Below are 16,697 nucleotides of genomic sequence, written 5' to 3'. Positions count from 1 at the left end.
TTTATACTTATATAGTTATATATATGTATATCAGTGGCGGAACAATTTCACACAGGGCCCCAGGGCAAAACAATTCTAGGGCCCTCCATATGGCCTGCCAAGGTCATAATAAGGCCCCCTCCACCAATACAAGATTGCCCTGGGCTCAGGGGCAAATGTCCTGCTCGCCCTCCCTATAGCTCCTCCGCCCCTGATATATTATATAAAATTTATATAGCTACATTTATATAAGTTATATTTGATCCAGCACCGGGTTAACACATTTGGAAGTACGTGATTACATTTCACATAGTGAAGAATACAAGGAATTAAAAAGGAGCCATGAGGAGGTCAGCTCTAGTATTGTCCTGGCCTTGAGAGCCAACAAAAAAGGGGAAACTCACTCGGCTTCACACATTTCCGACAGTCAGCACAATGTTTCCACTTTCTTCCGTCCTGCAAAAAACAAGAAGGGAAGCTTTGGTAAGACGAAACAAGGGCACAGACTCTGGACCCATTTCAGACAGCAGACAAGATCCTCACCACAACAGTAAAAACATGTATCATTAGAAATATGCACGCAGTATGTTTGGAAATCATTCAATTACCATAATAAATACAGTACTCCCTGTTTTCTCACCACCAAAAAAACATGTTCAGTTCAACACCAGAACACTATATATTTAGCATGAATAACCTAGACATTTTTGTTAACAACATATATCACTCCTCTGCTTACCTTTGAAGGGCAAGTGTTGCATTTTGAACAGTGCTTGTTGTCTGCCGAGACATATCTTTCACAGATGGCACAGAATCTGATTGGAGGAGAAGACCAAAGCAGAGTTTTAAAACCTACATTACACAGAAGTTGACTAGGGTTCCTACTAAAGTTCTAAATTGCTGGCAAAGTTCAAGCACGGTTTCCAATCCGCATCACTCCAGTGTATCTTAACAATAGCTTTTGCACCACATTTATTGGCCTTGCCAACTTTTTTATTACTTAACGTTTAAGTAATTTGAATTCTTGAACGTGATTATAATAACAGGCCACAAGGCATATTAACACTTCTTTTTTTTTTTATGTTTTTTTTTTCATGCCTTCATTTGACAGGACAGTGTGGGTGAGATGGAGACAGGAAGCGAGTGGGACAGAGAGACGGGGGAGGATCGAGAAATTACCCCGTTCGGACCCGAACCGGGGTCCCCGTGGGCTTGCAAGCCCAAATGTGGGGGGCTTAGTGCGCTGCGCCACAGCGCCGCCCGGCCTAACACCTCTGTTTTGTGCCTGGAAGTTGTTAATCACTATCAGCATGGATCAAATCCATGGATACGCCTGCCTTAGTGGGTGTTCTCCCAAGATGTGATATGGTGAAGCCTTGGGCAATAGACATTCCCCACTTGCTGTGTGCAGATTTCACAGTAGATAATACATTTTAATCTTCTGGATGCGGCATCAAATGTAGAGGCTAAGAAAATAGACCACGATAACTTCACCAATGTGGTAGTTAGTTGTAGTGTAGATGTTAAGTTATCATGATCATTGGTGTTTTGTTGGTCGCTGTGTTTAGACATGAAATGTGCTTTACCGTAGGACTGTATTTCGAAAAAACAATTGCCGTGGCACACTCTGAACTTCATGCAGTACTTTAGAAAGTTTAGACCAACATTTCGGCTTATGCCTTCTTCAGGGTCATCCCAGGATTTATGTTTCGAAACCATGACTGCGATCACGTGTAAAATAATGTAAAGAGGTCTTCATTTTCTCACACAATACAGAAGAGAAACACACATACACAGTATATGCTGGCTATAAATTCAGTTGAAATTAGAACGTTTGGATTTACTTTGGCGGTCAGCAAATTTAACATTTCATACGGCCATGTTTCTGATGGCTCACATAAGGACAATTTAATAATTATTAGTAGTAAAACTTTTATGTCTGGTATTTAAATTGTTATTAGTGGTCTTGTCTCAAACGGCTAAGGTACTGTACTGTTATGCTGGAAACATGATTAGATTCCAGCCCAAGGTCATTTCCCAAACCTCCTCCATCTCTCTCTTCCACTCACTTTCTTTCTCCTCTCACACTGTCCTATCAAAAAGAAGACCCCCCCCCCCCCAAAAAAAAAAAAACCTTTTGCTTTGTTTGGTTATCACCAGTGAGCCATGTTCTTCCTGAATATTGACTCTTTCCCTCTATCCACTCTCCTACAGCCAATGAGTCAACCTTCATCTGACTCACCGTGCTCTAAAACATTAGCTACTAAAGGACAGCAGGTCCCCTGAGACAAGCCTGGATTTCCTGTGTGCCTGACGATTTGGCCTTCCCGTCAAACTTCAACTACAAAGCCAGCACAAAGCACTACAGTAATGCCCAAGGGGTAGATTTGCATTATACCTATATTAAGAGGCTACTGGTTGCTCATTTTGACAAATCAGGTCATTTTGACAATGTTGTCGTGACGATATGAGCTGTCCATCCAGCTGAGCTACCTAGCCATTATGACTCATTACCGTAGCACCCCTAGGGTTTGGGTTGGGGCTATGTAAACAGCCCACTAGTAGCTCATTTTGATGCAGCAGCCCATTTCAACACAACAGTGAGTCTCCTGACAGGCTGATGTTTATGCGTTGAGGGAGTCATGGAGGTGTGGAGAGTAGCTCTACCTGTAGCCCTCTTCCTCAGGCAGGACGATGTCCCGGGGACAAAGGTTCGTGAAGAGTCGCACGGGGGACTGCTTTCGACCCGTCTTTCCGTGTTTATACAGGGCATGGTTGTCATAGTCGACCTAAAGTCAGGAAAGACAATGTGAGGACTGAAACTATTTTGGAGTCTGCAGATGGGGTATTGATCTGATGGTCCTCCATCCACACCTAGATTGACCAAGCTGTGTGGATTGGAGCATTGTCCTGCTGATAAAAACAGTCTTCAGAGTTCAGGGGCATTGTCAGAACAGACGGAGGCAAATTTTGGCCCAAGACAACTTTGTATGTGGCTTCAGTGGCGCGCCCTTCACAAGATGAATCTTCCATATTCTAGCCTTGCTGAAGCTCCCTCAGATCATCACCTATCCTTGGACAAATTTGACATTCAATCTAACACCTGGTCAATTATTGATTAGATAGAGACCTGGAGAGGTCTACAAACCACAGTGTCTTGCACCGGTTGTGTAATTTAGTAGAGAATAGGTGATTATCTGATGGTGCTTCAGCAAGGCTGGAATTGGTCAGATTCATCTCTGGAAAGGGCATGCTACTGAAGCCACAAACAAAGTTATATTGGAAGACAACCTGCTTACCTCTACTCTGACAATGTCCCTTAACTCTTGCCATTGTCTTTTTCAGCAGGACAATTGTCCAAGCCATGCAGTTTGGTCAATTAGTGTGTGGATGGAGGACCACCACATCAAACAACTATCATGGCCAGCCCAATCTCCAGGCCTGAGTCCCATGGAAAAGCCCTGAAATGTGGTCAAAAGGAAGAGAGGTGATCACAAGACATCAAACAAAGCTCAGCAACATGAAACATCTATTGTTCTATATCCATGTTGACTGACAAACTCAAAACTCCATTTTTGCTTATACCTGGAAGTCCAGCATAGTGAACGAGGGGAAACACTCTAGGATGCGTGGCTCGAAGAAGTATGGGAAGATCCACACCATGGGCAGCTCTGATTGGTTATCACCTGCAGGGTACAATAGATGTTTGAATTCTTTATGTATTCACTTCTGACAAGTATTCACTCTTCACAATGTTTTGACTATGCTATATGGGGACAGATAGACTATGCCTGAAATACACAGCCAAGCCCAAGACTGTTACTGAATTCTTTAGTATTTCTGACTATACAATGAGGAGAAAGATGAATACTGCCTTAGTCTCAGTTCTGAAATGGGACACGTCCCGTCCAGCTTAATAACACCTCAGTTTATTGACACTTACTAAAAGAGAAGCATATTAAGTCATATTTAATCTTTACACCGACTCTCCAACCTGTGCCTTGAAGCGTCCTCCAGGTGTCTGAGATCTGTCTGAAGCTTTGAGCCAGAGGCTTCACCAGCCCGCCAAATGGAGGGTCAGTCACCATGACGACCTTATTTCCATCTTCCTCACGCAGGAAATCACAAAAGACCTCTGAGGGCTCCTGGTCAAAGTTCAGAAACTAGTCAATATTCAGAGCAGCACGAGGTACAACTGAATTGCATTTCTGCAGAGAAAAGGCTTAGAACAGTATGCTTACGACTCATTAATGTAACTTTGCAAAATGAGTCATGGGACTGTCATAAATCTATGAACTTGTTCAGTTCAACTTGTTCAGAACAGCATAGGCTACACCGAGGTAACATAAACTGTGAAGGAAGCAAAGCTGTCCTTACATTTCCACCAAAGAAGTGATGGTTGAACATATTGTAGTGGCATAACTCATCCTGGCCATAAAACTGGGAGTACCTGGCAGAAAAGGAAGAGAGGCATTAGTGCACACAGCAAATTGGTATACACAAGGTGTGGCTGTTTCTGTATAACTCTACAGGTCTGAATTTGCAGACAGCATGCTTATTGATAATAATGGCTCTTTACCCCTGCAAGCACGCACACACGCACAAACGAATGCATGCATGCACGCACGCACGCACACCACTTCCATGGTTTTCTTCCAGACCCACCTATGTCCACTGTGGACATTTAAGAAAGCTATTTAGTCATACCAATACAAATTAAACTCGGTGTAAGTGGTAATAATGTGGTTTAAAGGGGTATTGAAAGAGGGAGAATGCATAGGATGTTAAGAGAGGAAGACTGAGGGTGTAAAGAGTTTGGCTTCATCCAAAACTGGAATGATTAAAACAAGCTCTTGAATGTTGCTTCACTCCCCATTTCACTCTCCCACTTCTGTAATCTAGGTCAGTGTTTCCCAACCTTTTTTGTCTCACGTACCCCCTAAGCCATTTTGTTGTACCACGAGTACCCCCTAACTCATGTTATCTATGTCTTTCCCCCATTCAATTGTCATTATTACATTTTTCCACGTACCCCCTAAGGTGTGGTCACGTACCCCTAGTGGTACACGTACCCCTGGTTGGGAAACACTGCTCTAGGTGACTGCCAAAGCTTTCGCACAGATCATATGAGTACATGCGTGCACGCAAGCATGCGCACGCACGCACGCACGCACGCACGCACGCACGCACGCACGCACGCACGCACGCACGCACGCACGCACGCACGCACGCACGCACGCACGCACGCACGCACGCACGCACGCACGCACGCACGCACGCACGCACGCACGCACGCACGCACGCACGCACGCACACACACACACACACACACACACACACACACACACACACACACACACACACACACACACACACACACACACACACACACACACACACAGAAAGATACAGAGCCGAAAGGCAACAAGCTTCAGCTTGCTGGCAGAATACACACCCCTTTTTTCCTCTTGAAAAAAAAAATACACTCTGGGAGAAGCAGGAACAGTGAAAAGGAGAACAAGCATACACAGACGGCTTGCAAACTTCACAAACAAAGGTACTGTACTACTGTACTGCACACACAAACAAAAATATTTTTCTGCGGGGCTAGACTACAATGATTTATTGCAATGCAAACACCTTTCAAAGATTAAGTGTCTGTAAGGATTTATTTACAGCAAGACTTTGCGTCGTCCTCTTTGCCTTGTTGCTGCTGTTGAGCTTTTTACCTTTCCAAGTCAAAGCCATTTAAAAATCCTTCACTAGATTTCTGTCAGGCAGACCTGTTGCAACATAGCACTTTTGCAAAGTAGAGGAACTGGTTTAGACACATGCAGCACAAGGCAGCTGGGGTGATTTTGCAAAGTGGTTGGTGCATACAAGTCTGCATTTAAGGAGGGTTGGATTCCATGAGCTCCTTACACGGAGGGTGTGTAGTGGATATTGGAGTTGTGACTGTGACAGTAACTTTCATGGAAGTATGCAGGCAGAAAATGTGTCACAACTGATAGTTGCATGATGCAATTTTTTATCGTGACTCTTGAACCAAGTTGAGCGAGGTTTATCCTGTGGACTTTGTGACCCTCTGGATACACTGTATCGCAGATGGCAAACAGAGACGCAGACACAGCGCTCTCTGCTGCACTGGAGGGGACACTGCAGCCTGGCTGCTTCACGCTGGCTCCCCAGGACCTCTCTGGGCCTCCTGTTGTCCAACCCTACCCACGATCACCAAAGCTGCTCCGCAAGAGAGAGCCCACAGCAGCTCCTCTCACACAGGTGAGGTCTTAGATCCACAACAAGACCAACACAGATGCTGATATTCACGTGTGATGATTCTACAGTGTTGACATGGTCTTCTTGCCTATCCTGGTATACTTTCACCTTAACATACATTTTTAGTGCAGTAACAAAGTGTGCAAAATCATTAAATGTACCGTAAGCTATACATTGCTGACAACACTTCAACCACCAACATAAACATGCAATTTTGTTCCTCTTCTGAATTTTCCAGCAGATCATGGAACGTCAAGCTTATCTTGGTTCCTAAAGCATCTTAGTGCCTGAAGTCCCTCATGTTAAGAGGAAATCAGTTAAATAGTTGTCGCTATCATGCCTCTCCAGGAGCAGCTGTCTAGATACCTAGAGGAACTGAAGGCAGAAGAGGCCAGGACAGAGGCTCACCTTCAGTCCTTGAAGAAACGCAGAGCCAACATAGTCGTAAGTGTGCCTTTCCTGAATATATTAGGAGCGCTCTGTCTTTCAGCCAACAAGAGGTCATCTTAGGACTGGGCAATATGACGATATATATATTGTTATCGTGATATAAAAGTGTATATTGTGACCTTTCTCCTATATCATTTATATCGTGATAGTCATTTTATCAATTTTATACAATTGAATATCATTTAATTACATTTCATGTTGTCACAATACACACTATAAGTTAATGTAACTGTAAAAATATGACTAAAAAGATCCATTTTAAAGAAAAAATAAAGAGCAAATAAAGAGAATAACTGAAAGCGTATGTAATTGTGCTATATCGTGATATATATCGTTATCGTGATATAAAGTAATCCACTACATGATATTGTTTTTTTCTCATATCGCCCAGCCCTAGGTCATCTGTTCTTTTTTTTATGCAAAATGAACATTAGACTTAATAGTTTTATCGGCCAGGCAAATTAAAAACAGAATAAATCCTGTACCAATAATAATAACAACCTAAACACACTACCCATTACAAGTGTATTTTTTGTTATTTGGGTATAAATAGTTTCCCAGCTCATTTTACTGGCAAGTGTTCCTTTGTGAGACATGTATTGTTATCGTCAGAGATGTTAACTTTTTTTTATTCCTGGCTTTGGGAAGAAACACATGAAAAAAACAGCTGGCACTTTCAATTAACTTTGAAAAGTTTGCAAAGGTTTATCATTCAGCTAGTTTTGTGAAAAGTATCACTTTGTAAGAGAACCATTCTCAATCTAATGGCTTCGTTTTGTTCCCCCGTCCACCGTGAAGAAAAGCGTGGAGGTGATGAAACAGCAGGTGAAGGAGCGTTTTGACGTGATGCGCGCTGCCCTGCAGAGGGACGAGCAGGCAGTGAAAGACTCCCTGGAGCTGGACCGGCGGGAGACCAGCACCAAGCTCAATCAGGTCATCAAGGACTGGCAGCAGCACCTGAGTGCTGTCCAGAAGAACATCAACACCGCTCAGAGCGCTATGGCAGCAAAAGGCAATGCAACCCCTTCTACGGTATGACGAGATGCACACAGTCCACACACACCTGGTAAATGGGGATGGGCGGCTTTCATGATAAGGAGGGCCACATTTTTTGAGGAGCAGTTGGTTGCTCACTGACTGCGGATATTGTTTGGAAGGAAGAGCTGTGTTCTTTATCAGCCAACAGTATAATTAAAATTAAATCAGCAGATTTTTTTGTTTTTAAATAATATTTTAAATACGACCGTACTGAGTGAGGATGGGGCCACGTGTTGCTCCTGGGCCTCCAGTCGCCCATCTCTGCTTAGAACACAGCTAGTCACATAAGTTCATAAATTCAAAGACTAAAGACAGAATGAAACTCATTTCATTTATTTTTCTTTCAGGATTTGCTAGAAGAAGTGAGGTAAAACACATTTTTTCAGACATTGAAAAAACCCCACCAACAGTATTACTTGGAGTCTTGATATTTTAGGAATTTGAATTTGGTATTAATTTCTGTCATTCATTTCTGTACCAATACCCTAGTTGCCATAAGAAGTCAGACACTGCTGAGGAGAGTATCAGGCTGAACCAGGAGAGGTTCCAGGACCTACTCCGGAGACTCCAACAGATCTCCACAGACCTGCAAGCTCAGCTACAGAGGAAGACCTTCTTACTTGGTAAGGAGCTGTAATGGGCTAAAGGTTTAAACCTGCCCCGTTTCAGCCGCTTAGGTGAAAATCTGGGCTTGAGCCAAACTGAGTGATTTTAGAAAGGATTTTACTCATTTGTTTCTACTAGCATCCTTCTTTGATACACAAACATGTTGAAATCAGAGTTCTCCTTTAAGTCCATGGGTCGAGTCTGTCTTTTCAGTAAACAAAAAAGTCTAAAAGTCACTTCAATCTCTACTTTTGCATTGCACTGTTATATCAGCTCTTGCAGCACCCCTGAAAGAGTACCTAATTTCTGCCATTCACAGATGTATCAAATGTGGTGATTGACAACGTCACCAGCCATCCACAGATCGCCATTACAAGAGAAGGACAGAGCATATGCATCTCCCCTGAGCCCATTGGCGCTCAAAGTCAGTCGCACCCCCTGCAGTTTGACCAGGTGTACTGCGCCCTGGCCACCTCACCCATCACCTCTGGGCAGCACTACTGGGAGGTGGACGTGCGCTGCTGCCCCGCCTGGGCAGTGGGCGTGACCTACTGCACCTTGCAGAGGAAGGGGCGGGACAAAGGTGCAAAGCTGGGACGCAACAGGATGTCCTGGTGCGTAGAGCTCCGCGATGGGCGTCTAACGGCGTGGCACAACGACCGCCACGTGGTGCCGACGGGTATCCGCGGTGGGCGCGAGCGTCCAGGGACGGTGGGTGTGCTCGTGAACTACGAGAAGGGCCACGTGGCGTTTTACGATGCCGACGGGATGGAGCTCCTGCAGGAGTTTTCGGCTAAGCTGACGCCCGTGTTTGACCGGGTGCACCACCAGTTCGTGGAGCCCCTCTACCCAGCCCTGCGCTTCCTCAGGCCCCAGGAGGGGCAGCAAGGTCTGGGGCCCAGTCACATGGAGATACCAGACCTCATGGCCTGACCTTAACAGGAGGGAAATTGAGGAGAAGCCTAATGGTGCTGTTCCCTAAGGTGTCTATTTCATAAATTCAGACTTTGGTTCAAGACTGACTGACTTCGTTTCGCATACCAGAGATAACAGAGGTCATTGAAATTTCATTAGAAATGATGACCTTCCATAACATTTACATGTTCGAGGTGCAGTTATAGGGTTAATGGGGATATAGTTATAGTTTAGAGCAGACTCCTATGTTAGTGAATGTAGTGTAGATATTTGGGCTACTGCAAGAATTCAGATGTACACGTAATGCATTATGGATTCTGAAGTCAATATTTTGGCATCAAGGCAGTGTGGTGCATTAGGCAAGTTTAATGTAATTAAAGACACTATTGTTAAGCATAATGGAGCATCTATTCATTAGTGGGCATCATATCTACTGTATCTTTCCTGTATAATATATCCCTTTTACATCACAATATGAGCTGCACTGTATTCCCACCCACATAACCTGCTTCTCGAATAAGGGTCATTGACATTTTCAGTAGCAAAAGAGAGGTGGCTCAACCGTAGCTAATTCTGTTATTGTAGGGATTAATAGATATTTTAGTACAAACCCCAACTCCATAGAAGTTGGGACGCAAGCTTAATTGTGAATAATAACAAAATACTGCCATTTTCAAAAAGTCTGGTTCTGACATTAGTTGGAGAACGGTACAAAGAAAACATATCAGCTTAAATGGTAGGTGTATTCCTTGTCATGTTTTTCAATGTTTTCCTTTCTGTAGTGCTTACAGTGTGACAGGTCTTGACCAAAAGCCAGCCATTTTATGTCCTGCTGGTCCTTATGTTGGAGTTAAACTGTTAAAACATAGTAGAGAATGCAATTTGTCCTTACTATGTGGCAGTAATCGAAGATCTCCCTTCAAAATATAATGCACAAGTGGCTTTTCATGCTGTTTAAAACCCATTTATTTCATTCAGTACTGTATTCAATTCTACTGGTGAGTTAGAACAGCTTAACCAATGTACTACTGCACCCCCATGCCATCATGGAGGCTGACTTTTAGTTAGCACTAACACAAGTTGCATGGTCAATTTTCACTGTAGCACAGGATGTGCAAGACTCAAAGCAAAGGACAGTTTCCCATGTCTTCTGTGTCTATTTCAAGTGAGCTCGGGTGAATAGGGGAATGTTAAACCCCTCTATCATTTGCACACATGAAGCGTCCTTAATATGGTCATGTTTTCACTAGCTGTAATTCTCGGAGTGCTAGAGTGAGACTACAGCCAATATATATTTCATGATGTCATGAACCTATACAATGATTTTAATGACAAAAATATGTCTTATATACACTCAATCACGGTAAACCAATGGAATTCAAAACTTTATGTAATAACTATGGTGATTGTTCCCTCTGCATCTTTAATTCTGAGTGACTCAGCCTCTCCGTGATTGTCTTATACCTGGACACTCAAATTGTTCATCAGTACAATTCATTTTGAAATGTTCTTCCTTGTTGTTTTTTCTTATTTGGATGTTTATAACATTTCACGGATCCCCGTCCCAACTTATTTGAGACGTGTTGCAGTTATCAAATTAGAAATGAGTACATATGTCCCCTAAAAAATATATTTTTTCTCGGTTTTAACACTTCATATGTTGTCTTTTCACTATTCCCCATCTAAGGAATGTATTGAATGTTTTGAAAATGATAGCATTTTGATTTTATTCTCAGTTTACCAAACGTCCCAACTTCACCGGAGTTGGGGTTTGTACATTTAATGAATGTACCAACTTCACACACTCGTGACATTAGCTGTGGTTGCCCCACTCTGTCTGCTTCTAAAAATGTCAATGACCCATAACTAGGGTTAAGAGTACAGTAGGGCTTAACCAGGCTGGTGTAAATGGTCCCATTGCTTACATCATAAAGCGTTTTTACTGTCGCTTAATAGATGTATTACATTCATTTTATGTCTAACTGTTAAACCAAGTCTCAAGTGTATTACATTCATTTTATGTCCAAGTCTCAAACTTTTCTTTTGTTTCAGACATGCAAAAGTGTTATCCCTTTACCCAACATGTTTTGACAGTGTAACTTCCGTCTTCATCAGAAGGTCAAATGCATGTTCATGCGTGACATGCTTTTGAAAGGTACACCGTTGAAACACGTCAGGCAAAGGATTAAACGTACATGTCTGAAACAAAATAAAATGTGAGACTTTACCAGCGGGGTATCATCTACTCTAACCCACTTCACTTGCAAGTAAGGGCGTGTTACTGTGCACAAACATCTTCCGCCTCTTATATCACATTGTTTCCCCTCTACTGACACCTACAATAAGATAAATATTTGAAACCGTAATTCAACACCTAGCTTGCAAATGTAATGGGAGCTTAGCTTGGCCAACCTCACTTTTCTAGTTTCTACAGTAAAAGACCTCACAAAAAGTTGGCACAACCAACTGCGCCCGTCAAATGACTCGATATGTTACTGGAAGCTACAGCCAATCAAACCAATTGATTGGCAAATGTGCCAGAGAAAAAGCACATTTCTCTTTGACTACCTTTCTCAGGTAGGACGGCGTAGATTCAGTGCTCAAACAACGAATGGACTGACTTGGTCACAACATTTGCTGCAGCGCCACAGTAAGTTTGGGTGGACCCTGGCAATTGAATACCAAATACTAGCATTACAAATATATTTATTTTCTTAATGGCCATTCATTGGTCAAAAGCACACTGAAGTTGTGAGTTACCTGAAGTCAATGTCCATCAGCAGGCTCCTCACGACTTCAGACTTGCCTTCCGCATTCCTTAGTTTGATCAGCTCATGAAGCCTATCAGGAATTAGGGCAAAACCATTTAACAATGTCAAACTCCACTAGAAGTGTCAATGAGCTTTAAAATAAAAACATTTAAACCTCAGGGCAAATACAACATGCTGGATTCACTATGTATACGCAGTCACTACATATTACATAATATATTGAATGAGCAAACATCTGTCACACCTGCAGCATGAAAAATCACCCGCCAAACTATGAAATGCACTATATAACCGATCACTGTTTTGTTAAGGGCAACATATGTTGTACAAACACATACAGGTGGGTCCTAATCTTATTGAAGGGAAATGCAGAATGTGTGAACTTTGGACTGCACTACTTAACTGCTCAAAAGACATAGGCTCCATACAAAAGTCCTTACTGCCTTTCTATGTAATAAGTAAGCAACTATGCAGTACGCCTGAATAGATACCCTAGTAGGCTTTCAACCAAACGGTACCCAGATGACTTTCATATTAGCTTTAAGTAACTGATGGTTACTTCGCTACCCCAGAAGTCGACGGGAGGTTGACAACTGCACCAGCCTCCCAGTAACCAATGCGGTTCAAAGGCTATGTAAATGACGGTGCTGTAGTACGTCCGAAATGTGCTTCCTATTGGTTGGCTTTCTGGTCAGGACGCCAAGTGATAGCTACTGGTATGGAGGCAGGAGGAGGGTCTACTGACTAGACCAGGGGTGTCAAACATACGGCCCGCGGGCCGCATCCGGCCCGCCAGAGGGTTCCATCCGGCCCGGATGTAAAAAAAAAATATATATATATATATATATATATATACATATATATACTGTATATATATATATATATTTACAAGTTTTTTTTTTTCAATGAAATAACCGAAATGCGCAATTACGGCCCTCGGGGCAAAATCGAAACCTGCATGACATTAACCCAATGGTCCCTCTGTTACACTGTATATGTAGTAAAGTGCACATCACACTTCTATTATAAATAGTGAATTTGTACTGTAACAGGCATTTCATAAAGCTCATATATTATAGACCTCATATATAGAGATAAAATGTTAATACTTCTTATTCGTATTGTATTGGTATTGGTTGTAATAAAATAATAAATATAATAGGATTTGTATTGGTTCCTATTAAGCTCAAACTGGAAACGGGATATTAGAATGCGTGAAAATGCAGGAAATTACATATAAGAAATACAACATTTTCTGGGGGGAAACCCCGAGACCCCCTGCCAAAATGAACTGTCCCATATTTAATTAATTGACGGTTGCTAATGAATGAATGAAGTCAAGGAAATTTTGCATAGGATTATCAGTATTGCATTGCTTTCTACATATTCAACACACTTAAAACCTGATAGTACTGAACACTAATCCTCTGCTTTACTTTTTTTTTTTTTTTTTGCGCGATGATGTTACTAATGCGGCCCGCTTGAGGTCCACATGGGTTGTATGCGGCCCCCGGACCAAAATGAGTTTGACACCCCTGGACTAGAGTATTCGGACATCCTTACCTTGGTGTTCCAATGCACAGCATCTTCCGGAAGCCCAGCTTCATCAGCGTGTCCAGGAGGAAATGACAGCTGCGGTCTGCAAACAGGTACTGTGCATTGCTCTTCTTGTTCTCCAGAGGACACAGCAACAGACTGGGCCTCCTCAGACGCGCCACCGTGATGTCATCAGAGAGCGACTCGTGCTTGCTGTGCTCATCCAAATCTCTCGGGAGCAGCAACATTTGGCAGTCCACACAGAACCGTCGCTGATCCAAGGGGAGTGAGACAAACTCTCGGAATCTAGGGACCAAATATGAATGTAAAAATAAACAACAGATTTCACAAAATGTTTAATCATTAAAATCAAACATTGGTGGAGGTGTTGAGAACTAATAACATCTCATAAGTTGGATGAAAAGTAGAGCAGAGAAAATTACACAGCTTGGGACATATCCGTGTAGAATCACATTGCTATTACTCACCTATGGATAATAATAATAATAATAATAATAATAATAATAACAATTATAATAATTATAATAATTATACATTACCATAGTTTATTCGTGAAGCAAGTTTCACAAAGTTAAGAAATGCTGTACAATAAAAATACCGGTAATCCTATAATTTATAGTGAATAGTTGTAAAGCAATAGAACACCTTTGAAATGACTGCTGCCTTACCTTTGAGTGTACTCTGTGTGTGTAAATGGGGGCTTCCTGGAGTTGTACTCCTCTTCTCTGGCCTTCAGTCTGGCCTCTGACACCTAGCACATGGAAGAACGATAACAACGTTATAGGCGAGTACATTTAGGGTTTAACCCCAAAAAAATTGATACAAAAGGTTTTTTTATGGATTCTATTACTATTGGACCTGCTAAATGACATACTAAAAATCTAGTAAAATCTGACTTTGGGAAATGAGTTTTTTCAACACAGCTGCCATAGGCTTATTATAAGGGTCAAGAGACACTCCAGGTGAATAGGCCAAAATATTTAGCTTGCCGATATCACCATGAAACATAATCCGGTGATTACTCACATATTTGTGAGAAAAAAATGTATTGCAAGTTAAAATGTTAGGTTTTAATATGGTAATTGGACTATATCTAATTAAATATGCATTAAATTTCAAAATGCAAAAACTCAAAATCTGAAAAAGCCAAGCTCAAAATTACTCTTTTATTTTGTTTCTAGTAAGCCAGAAGATATCTTCAGAAGAGATTATGGACATCTCTTTTTGTTTTGTAGTAAATCTAAAAATCTTTGTGCAGACTCACCAGCTAGCATTTTTTTTTTCAAAACATGATTATTTAACATCTCTCTTAGATAAATAATTGAGTTTTATGTTTCTCAAGTTCTTCCAGACATTCTTTGAGTCTGGTAGTATCATTCTTAGCATGTATCAAGGGCAAGGTCAGCTGTCCTCAAATCATAGCCTCTCCACAGAGGTGTCCTAAGGGCTGGTGCTGGGACTCCTATTTGCCATGTACACCACATCACTGGGCCATGTTATCTGTTCTCACAGCTTCTCATAGTACTGTTACACCGATGAAGCACAGTTACTTTGTGCCAGATGACTCCACGGTCACACACATTTCCGCTTGCCTCTCTGAACTATCCACAAGTATGAAGGAATGCAATCTTCAGTTGAGCCTCGCCCAAATGCACTGCTGGTTATCCCAGCCAAAGATTTAGGTTGCCATGATATCGAACTCAATATGGATTCTGCTACTGTTGCCTCAAATAAGGCCACAAGAAATCTAAGTGTCATTGTTGATGACCATCTATCATTCTCTGACCACATAGCCTCAGTTTCCCAGTCATGTCCTCTTTTTCATGCCCTACTTGAATACAAGGCCCTGACCCTTGCCTATGAAGCTACAACAGGCCCTACTCTGGCTTACCCGAAAGCTATGCTAAAGCCCTATGTCCTTTCAGGACATTGTCTGTCTCCAGTACCAACCGTTTCACCTTGCCGTCTACTTACACATGTAGTGGCTCCTGTCTATTCAGTTCAGCTGCTGAAAGACCCAAAATACCTAGTGGCACCATGACTCATCACTGATGATGTGCCCTGACAAACAACACATGGATATTACCATAGCAGTAGTGTCTTTATCCACCCAAACAGCACTCCAAACAAACAGATCCTGAAAACATGTTAGTTCATGCCAATGTAATTATCATGTAGTAACCTTTATTTTAAAAAACTTTGATCTTGAAAATGACACCTTTCCTGAAGTTAGATTTTCCTAGATTTTTAGTATGTTAGTAAGGACAGCTGGATGTATTGAAATCAGTTGAAAAACCTATTGTATCAATTTTTTGGGGGGTTTGGTGCATTTTGGCCATAGATGTACTCGACTATTAGTTCTATGACCTCTCACTTAAAGCAACAGGTTACATAGCTGCTGCCAGTGACAGTAGTGGAAATGCACTACACACGCAGTGAGTGCTAGCCTACATACAACATCCTACATATTCTACACTGCGTAATGGTGAATTGCAAGAGTCAAACACTTAAAAAATCGTATCTTGAGTTTGTGACAATAACACCAGTGACACAACACAGACGGAGTGTTTACCTTCTCATCCTCCCACTGGAAAAAGTTGCAGTCTTTTCTGTCGCGACAAGCAGAACACGCATAAAACCGTCTCTTTTTCTCCTCTGCCTTGTTGATCTTTTCGAACAGCAGCGTTGGGCCTGTAAGAAATTTGCATTTAGTATTTAACTAGCCTACAGGGTGACTTCATGAAGTCATATGAAGTCATAAGTCCCCTGCTATGAGTATCACTATGTTACCAAGCTGAAGAAGACTTTGGTATGGATAACACAATCATGACATGTTGTCTCAAACCTCAATACTGACGGTGTTATTACAATTCAGTAGATGGTGTTAATTATCTGCAAATTTTAGATGCTGCAATTAACTGTTTACATACCATGCAGGCACGAGGGTGCTGTTTTATCACTTTCTTGTTGTAAGACAACGTCGATCCCACAACCGTCTTCATACATTTTCGAATAATTATTTAAGGTCCGTTACATTTTGACAAAAACAGACTGGATTTACTTCCAAAACATCATACCCATGCTTGACAGTGCGCTGCCATATTG

At 42.0% G+C, this 16,697-nt stretch overlaps 2 protein-coding genes across 3 annotated transcripts in view; one reads left to right on the top strand and one right to left on the bottom strand.

The window, feature by feature from the left end:
- The window catches only part of zcchc4 (zinc finger, CCHC domain containing 4), an 18,761-nt gene extending 2,064 nt beyond the window's left edge, over positions 1-16,697 (bottom strand). Inside the window, exons 1-11 of the mRNA XM_063187091.1 lie at positions 16,523-16,697; positions 16,165-16,283; positions 14,261-14,343; positions 13,599-13,877; positions 12,025-12,105; positions 4,357-4,429; positions 3,974-4,124; positions 3,565-3,665; positions 2,647-2,768; positions 719-794; positions 384-435 (exon numbers count right to left, since the gene is read on the bottom strand). Of these exons, the coding sequence (XP_063043161.1) occupies positions 384-435; positions 719-794; positions 2,647-2,768; positions 3,565-3,665; positions 3,974-4,124; positions 4,357-4,429; positions 12,025-12,105; positions 13,599-13,877; positions 14,261-14,343; positions 16,165-16,283; positions 16,523-16,598 (1,213 nt within the window). The 5' untranslated portion in view covers positions 16,599-16,697. The remainder of the gene's footprint in view (positions 1-383; positions 436-718; positions 795-2,646; positions 2,769-3,564; positions 3,666-3,973; positions 4,125-4,356; positions 4,430-12,024; positions 12,106-13,598; positions 13,878-14,260; positions 14,344-16,164; positions 16,284-16,522) is intronic.
- Positions 5,438-10,360, top strand: si:dkey-219e21.4 (tripartite motif-containing protein 14). 2 transcript variants are annotated; one of them, XM_063186626.1, is made up of 7 exons: positions 5,438-5,536; positions 6,085-6,258; positions 6,604-6,699; positions 7,504-7,737; positions 8,091-8,110; positions 8,233-8,366; positions 8,669-10,360. In XM_063186626.1, the coding sequence occupies exons 2-7, from the start codon at positions 6,085-6,087 to the stop codon at positions 9,280-9,282; spliced, it is 1,272 nt and encodes a 423-aa protein (XP_063042696.1). In that variant the 5' UTR covers positions 5,438-5,536; the 3' UTR covers positions 9,283-10,360. The 2 variants fall into 2 exon arrangements, with proteins under 2 accessions (XP_063042696.1, XP_063042697.1); XM_063186627.1 differs by lacking the exon at positions 5,438-5,536 and having other exon boundaries at positions 5,736-6,258.

This window comes from Engraulis encrasicolus, chromosome 21, assembly GCF_034702125.1.
Source record: "Engraulis encrasicolus isolate BLACKSEA-1 chromosome 21, IST_EnEncr_1.0, whole genome shotgun sequence".
Lineage (NCBI taxonomy): Eukaryota > Metazoa > Chordata > Actinopteri > Clupeiformes > Engraulidae > Engraulis > Engraulis encrasicolus.
The sequence above is the reverse complement of the archived record's forward strand: the minus strand, read 5'-3'. Positions and strand labels throughout refer to the sequence as shown.

Excerpts from the sequence above, each read along its gene's own strand:
- si:dkey-219e21.4 (XM_063186626.1), top strand. The coding sequence starts at position 6,085 with ATGGCAAACAGAGACGCAGACACAGCGCTCTCTGCTGCACTGGAGGGG. Across the intron at positions 8,111-8,232 it reads GATTTGCTAGAAGAAGTGAG|TTGCCATAAGAAGTCAGACA; the intron begins GTAAAACACATT and ends CCAATACCCTAG. Across the intron at positions 8,367-8,668 it reads GAGGAAGACCTTCTTACTTG|ATGTATCAAATGTGGTGATT; the intron begins GTAAGGAGCTGT and ends TGCCATTCACAG.